General features: G+C 36.2%; 1 protein-coding gene across 10 annotated transcripts in view; it reads right to left on the bottom strand.

The window, feature by feature from the left end:
- RALGPS1 (Ral GEF with PH domain and SH3 binding motif 1) overlaps window positions 1–7,669 on the bottom strand; it is a 130,216-nt gene that overhangs the window by 70,403 nt on the left and 52,144 nt on the right. For all 10 annotated transcript variants that reach the window (XM_074891353.1, XM_074891350.1, XM_074891349.1 and 7 more), the window contains 2 exons: window positions 6,124–6,216; window positions 4,810–4,936 (listed from right to left, as the gene is read on the bottom strand). In XM_074891353.1, the coding sequence (XP_074747454.1) occupies window positions 4,810–4,936; window positions 6,124–6,216 (220 nt within the window). The remainder of the gene's footprint in view (window positions 1–4,809; window positions 4,937–6,123; window positions 6,217–7,669) is intronic.

The raw sequence follows: 7,669 nt of genomic DNA, 5'->3' as shown, positions 1-7,669 counted from the left end.
TCCTGTTTTAGTTGAGATTACTCATAGCAAAGAATACATAATCACTTAATTCACGCCACTCTGCCCCATGACTCAAATCAACTCTGGTACACAACTACTGTTAACGTGTGTCAAGTGTCTAGATATTGCAACGTCAAAAGCAAAGCAATCTTCAGCTGAGAAAAATACTAAATTCTCACACATCCCAAGGAAGAAGAACTTCTTGTAGGTTCTATGAAAACCCCAAAATTTTCAAACCGTATTCAACGTTTATCTTCTATTGGTTTACCTACTGGACTCTGGAAAACAATTAAGTTTTAGGTAAGAAATATTAAATGCATCTACTGGCTCTGGAGCCTGGCCACAGTGCTCTAACAATTAGGACTGTAGCATTAATGTAGCAAAATTCCTTAAAATTCATTCTGGGTGATAGGGCAGTGTGGGTAGAACAAGAAAGTTTGTGTATCTACACTTAGATTTAACAAACTCACTAGCAAAAAGAAGTTGAACAACAGAATAGTTTAGAAAAATGGAGGAGAGATAAAAAGACTGTGCTGTTACATCACTGGCCAAGAGTGATGTTCACAACAAGAGCTGTGGCTCAGCTGTCTGACAGAAAAGGACTGAGGATATCCAACACATTCAAACCAACTGGTGGTGGGAAGGAGGGAGAGGAAAGGATGCAGAAAACAAGGTCCAAATGAACAAGAATATACATCCAGTTGTACCTAATGAGTTAGTTCCTATTGTATTTAAAAAGCTGTATTTACATCATCATAAAATACTTTGCAGAACTCTTGTAGGGCAACATTTTAAACACACCGATTTACTGAAATTAAAGGCACTGGAAGAAGCTGTCCCTGTTACCACAGAGACACTATTCAGGAAAGGTATTTACCAACTAGAACTTTGCTTGGCTCAGTGTGGACCATCGAAGTAGGACAAAAGTAGGGACCGTATCATTATTTCATAATTTAGCTAAAGCTTGGTAGATAAGACCTCTAGAAAATGGAAAACAAAACCCAAAACCACATCCCAATGTTTAACACAGCATCTTTTTTCTTAAAATTTGAATTAAATAATTTTTAATAAACCCAGAGGCTGGCACATCAAAAACAATTAAACATAGGGAATTTGGAACTTATACAGTGAAATAAGTGGTTGGCAAGTATATTGGCAGAATCACAGATCTGCAAAATTTCACTATGCCTTTTTTTTCCCCCCACATTCACAAAACAGAACTCAGTTTGCATTAGATCCACCATTTCACTTCTGTAGACTATGAAAGGCCTTAGTCTTTCCTGTTTCTCTAATTATTTCCAATTCTTTCAATTACATTCTTGTTTCATCACTCTCCAAAGCAGTACATCTCTGACAACAGTAGGCTGTCTAAAAATCACATATCAAGTATTTTCCTATCATTAGCAAAAGCACTTGAGGTGAGTTTATGCAGGAGAAGAGACCTGCAGCACAATGAGGAGAGTTGCAATAGCTTCAATTCTCCTGTACTGCTCCTTCATTTCAAAAAGTACTGTAGAAAGAGTCCTGGGACTGCAAACCTCCTAAAAAACTTAGGTTGCTCTTCTAACTTTTTAAAATATCTCTACCTTTTTCAGAACAGTAAAGAAAATGCTGTTAACTAATGCATTATCTGTGTATCAGGAACTAAACAGTGGGGCTCCACCTAGAGCATTTAGGCAAAAGGCCAGCTCCCAAGATTTAAGTTACTTCAGAAGATAACTCGTTATCCTCTTATACACATATTTCATAAGACTTATTGCCTGAAATGTCTATTATCATTCAAAGCATTATCCCCATTGTTATATGCCAAGAAAAAAACAACAAAACAAACCACCATAACTCAGTGAAACCTGTAGATTGTAACAGAACATAACCATCTTTGTCCTTTCGATAACATAGATACAACCTAAAAGATCACCTACAGTGAAGACAGGAAAAAGCTGTAGCTAGCCACTGCACCCATGAATGTTCAAATCAATGTGACTGCTATTTTTTCTTAGATCACACTGTGGCTCAATGCTTCCAACAGCTCAGACCACAGCCTTGCCAATCTCATGGGTTTTTTCTTTCCTGTCTGAAAACAACTGTTGGATGTTTTAACACAGTAGTTCCAAATATAGTAAAGGAATATATTAATCTCTCATATCTTGAGGTTGTAAACATACCAGTTGTTGTCTCCTATATTCATCTGGTTACACAATGGTCACACAAAGGTTCAACTGCACCTCTCAGGAAGCAGAGAAAACCTTACTTTAAAAGAGCAGCAACATTGCTTACCAGAGTACCTGCACAACTTAAGCAGTTGTTTAACTCCCCAGCACGTTCTCCAGCGCACCTCAACCAACCTCAGACTGCCCTAGATGGAATGAGAACTGATACCTCATAACTAACAGTCTTGCAGTGAGAGACGAGAGGCTCTACAGCGTGAAACAGGAGCCCCATGAACTCTGCAAATCTTCAGAGACTTCGTCACTCTCATTCAGTGATTTAAGTTCACTATTTACTGCTAACATAGATTGATCAGTCTACTTGTTCATTTAAGCAGATTAAAGAAGTTTTTCCATACCCAATACCGTCTACCCCAAGAAGATATTTATTCACTGAAACAAGTCCCCTTTGAATAGTCTCTTCTGATAAGTTAAACATTCCTTCTAACCTGAAATTATTTTCAAAGAAGTTTCAATAACTTGTACCAATTTTTCAACACATTTTTTAAAGTATAGCCATTAGGGATAGCTGTCAAATTTATTTAATAAGAAATATTTTACATAAGCAGTGCTGACTGTTATCCACAGGAATTTGTGCTGGGACTCATGCTGTTCAACACATTCATAAGTGACCTGAAAATCAGAGTGAACAATGGAACGAAAATCTGCTGATGATATTAACTAATTGATGGGAGCGAAGAGAAGGGCTGACAGAGGAACTGCAGAAGAATTTGAGACAGACTGCTTGGACAGTAAGATAAAAGATGGGAAAAAAAAAAAAAAAAATCTATAGACAGTGACACATACAGGGGAAAAAAAAGTCCTGACTTTCCATATAAAATGAAAAGAGCAAGTAATTGCCAATAAAGGCAAGATCTTGGGATTACAATAAATAGTTCCTGAAAACAACTTGCTTTTTTGTTTGCTATTATACTTTGAGCTAACAGAATGTTAGGAGTTAAGCAGAGCACAAAAAACTTTCTGTATATATCTAACATGCGCTTCTATCTTGAATTTTGTGTGCAGTCCACGTGCACTCTCTTCCCCTAAAAAAGGATACAGAACTGAAATGTTGCCACAGAAGGTTGTCAAGGATGTCAAGTGGCATGGATTTCTTCTGAACTATATGCACTGAATCAACAGAATAAATGGTGAAAAAGCCAAAGGAATGAAGATTCTAAAAAGCCTACTGCAAACTAGATTAAGCTACATATTTACTTTGAGTGCTTACACATTCACATAAAGGGTTTCTTTGTAGTCCCTTGTATACTTTAAGACTACATATACGCTTGAGGTGCTAAAAAGCCTATGCAAAACTTAAAGAGTTTTCCTCGTATATCCTTCTGATATTCTGTGAATATGTCAGGCATGCTCATCCTAAGAAGTACCACGATGACGAGAAGCCTCCTTGGAATACAACACAGCTCTCTAAGAACTGTTATGTATCATTCCTAGAATCTTAAATTTTCTTCTCAGATGTGTGGCTGTAATTATAGATCATTAACTGGAACAACAGCCAGTACTTTAGGTAAAGGTGTATTTGATATTGTGGAGTTCATGTGGCTCAAGCACAAGACAGAATGATGTTAGAAGAGGAAAAAAGTTGCATTAGAAGTGGAGTTTGTAGTTGTACCAATACTTTAAAATGTTTAAGAGATCTCTTTATGGTGTATTCTGTTACTTTTAACTGTGTCAAACATGAGTGACTTGTGCCGAATATCTGTGATGGAAATTCCAGACTTAGCTTGATTTTTTTAAAATATATTTTTTCTGGAAGTCATTTACAGAATGTTCAGAACAATGACTTCAACAGGACCATGCTTTGCATACGTGGACTGCTATAGAAAAAGCACTCTATTTGTCTTGGGCACTAAAAATAATTACAATAAATTATCTTACTATTTCTATTATATCCCTTACAGAAGACCTGGTTAAATACTTCTTAGATTAACTCTTTCTTTTAAAAAATCCATCACTAGGAAAGACATTCCAGTGTCTGAATGGCCTTAACAGGAATCTGTTTTTTGCAGTGTTCCTCAGGAATGCTAGCACAGTTGAGTAAGGGGCAGGAACTGCAAGTTAAAAGAGCCGTTGGGGACATAATGATATAGTGTGTCTACATGAATAATACCAGGGAACACTGAAAAGACAAGTCCATCAGCTGAATTGAGTATTTGGTTTGTATCTCTTTTCAAAGTCTTTACAAGAAACTGACACAAACCAACAACTACAGCTTAGAGACACCAAGTTATGAGGCATCTGAAAAAACAGTTCAGCAAAAATGAAAGCTACAGGAACAAGATCTCAAATCATGCTGTAAAGACACTTCTGAAACCCAATACTCTTGTAAATTCTGAAGACATCAAAAGGACAGTAAACAAAGACATGCTTGTAGTTTCAGATGTCAGTAATGCACAAAACTTCTACAATTCTGAGATCCTAGGCAGTGTGCAGCTTAAAAATCTCCACCAGATGTAATTTTTCTAGATACGAAGTGAACCATACATTCTATATACGGTGTTCTTCAGGTGCACAACATGCTACATTAGTGCTCATCAGTCAAAATGAACTACAGATAAATTAGGTAATTGTTCACACTCACCTAAATATGGAATAGCAGGAACCATTTTTAAGCTTCTGATGTACTCTCGTGTCCTTTTATAATTATCTTCCTTAGACAGTAAATAGTCTAACTTCTCAAAGGTGGTCTTGTCTTTGCGATTCAAAAGCTACATAGAAAAAATGAAGATCATAAAATTTTAAAAAACAAATCCGCACAAAGACAACAAATAAAATTGGTTGAACCACCCACAGTAAATAAAAACATAGTCAAATTAAGATTAATCATCACCCAAACAAGCACAGTGTTTGAAAACATGCTACCTGTTAAGAAAAAAAAAAAAAAAATGCAATTCAGCGTAAATCTTAAGATGTGAACAAATATGATTATTATTTCTGTATAGTTTATCAAGGATCCACACATCACTACCTCAGAGTTTTGAGTAACTTCAGCAATATTAAATTTTTAGAGAAAAATATATGTTATTATACAGTCACCAACACTCTCATAGTTTATCAGAACTGCTAAAAATACCCTTCAATTTGAAAGTAGAAACAGCAATGGAAAATGCTCTAAATAAATGTAGATTGTGCCATTTCAACAGTGCCTTATTAAAAGTATGACAAAACTTTTTGGAAAAAAGTATAAGGAAAGAAAATCACTATGATTCTTAAATCTCTGTTTTCTATTCCTGGACTTACTACAGAAAAATCAGAAAAATATTTAGCAATGCAAAAGATCCTGAAGTGACAGAACATTGACAAGTAAACATAAAATACACAACTGCAGCTATGAAAACACGTTCCCTGTTTCAGCTGTTTTCAGAAACACCAGCGATGTTTTTAAGATGATTTAAAAAGCCAGTTAAGACACAACAAGTGGAGAACTACGGCGCTGAGCGCTGGCTCCCTGCGGCTGAGAACAGGCAGCTGTTCCACAGCACATCCCGGTACAGCCCCTCCGCCAAGGCCCCGGGCAGCCTCCTCAGCCCAGCCGCTTCCAGAGACCCGCTGCCCGGGGACGCCCTGGGGATGCTCAGCGCAGGCTGGGCTTGGCACGGGATACTGATACACACTCTGTGAGGGTCTTCTAAGATTGAAGTCCTCTTGAGCATATAATCAGTGACTTCGAGAACAGACAGAAAAACAAGAAACTTACAGGAAAAAGGATTGTTTAAAAATATGCAGCCATTTAAACTCTGCTTTCACAAAACACGTAACAGATCACTACTGGTACCACAAGATTAAGAATATAAAGGATCTTCTTCCAGAGCATACCATTTCACAATTCAGAATAGTTCAGAAAACCTCACAATTCAAACAAGACAGAAAAGTCAATGGTCAAGGAATAACTTACAGCCCAGGTTTTGGTCAGCCTGAAGATAGGTGCGCTCTGCAGTGCTGACACCACAGACATAAGAGAATGAAGGTTATTCAGTTCTAGAAGCTTCTGAAAAAAGGGAGTAACAACTTTTTAGCACATCAAAAAAGGAAACAATTAATTAATCTCAAAGTTGCATTAATAAAATATAATTTTTTTTCATTAATAAAATATAAACTTTTCATCAATGACTGCAGACAACATTATCCAATGCTGTCAATGTGCAGAACTATTAACACCACTTTAAAAGTTGCAAATTTTCCAAATATACCCCTCAAAACAAAATGCATTACAGCTATGAGAATACAGACTGTATTTAATTTGAATTTATTATTTTCTAAGGCTGTTCCTTCAGGAACAGAAAATATGAAAAAATTATTTGATGCATTGTTCTTGAAAATGGGGATAATTTTTGAAATTTAAAATTGAATTAAGCCAAAAACATTAAGCAAAGCTGCTGATGACCCTTTCAGAATTAATATAACTTTTTATTTTGTAATCTGTTTTACAGGACGAATTTTCCTCACTTCAACGTACTTTACACTCATTCTATGTTGTCAATTACTCAAAACACATTGATCTCAAGAGACAATACTTTGGAATAAAGATGTCTTAGATGATAAAGTTTCCTACAACATAGTTCCAGAAAGATAGAAAAATGAGAACTGCTGTCATGTAGCTTCTTTGTAAATCTTAAAAAGAGTTCGGATTCATCCTCGAGTTATCGATTTACTCATTGCTTAGGAACATTTGAGAAAGATCTGGATTGTATTGAGGGAAAAGGAGGAACGGGGTGGGAAAAATAAAAAAAAATGAAAAAGAGGGTAGTGTTTTCCTTTTTGCAGGGAAAAAAAACCAAACCCAAACCTCTTATTTCTAAGAACAACCTAACACCTGCAAGTTGACCATTCTCCTAGTGCCTGGACTATGCATTTGTGTCAGGAATTATTCAGACACATTCTCTTCTGCGCAAACACAAAACTGCTAAGTAAACTGATTGGAAACGTTCACAATACCAAAACAAAAATATTTAGTAATACATGGAAAATACTATCCTAATTACCTACACACACACACATTTCACATGTACAAGATTAGCTCAGGCCTTTGAGCCAAGTGCTGTCTTTTTACCAATATTAGTAAGTGTCACACAGGGTCATATAAAACAGAATGACCACAGGTCATGAAGGAGAGAAGGATTTTTAAAAATAGTTTTTAAAAAGTTAAGAATGACTTGTAAAATGCAGTGCTCAAACTTCATTAAAATAACTGAGCTTTAACAGAGGTACTTTATACCAGCAACTACATGTTACAAGCAGGAATACAAGTATCACAATAGCCATTTTGGAAGCAAGAGATTTCTTTTTATAAAAGTTAAGTTTGAATGGAGGGAGACAAAAACCAGAACAGTCTACAACCATGTTCAGTGTTGGCAACACATAGCTGGCCATCAACAAGACAAACCACTTTTAAACTTGTTAGGCAAAGGTACAAGACAACTCACACTGAACTGGGTAGTTTT

The sequence above is a fragment of the Strix uralensis genome, chromosome 21 (genome assembly GCF_047716275.1).
Source record: "Strix uralensis isolate ZFMK-TIS-50842 chromosome 21, bStrUra1, whole genome shotgun sequence".
NCBI lineage: Eukaryota > Metazoa > Chordata > Aves > Strigiformes > Strigidae > Strix > Strix uralensis.
The sequence above is the reverse complement of the archived record's forward strand: the minus strand, read 5'-3'. Positions and strand labels throughout refer to the sequence as shown.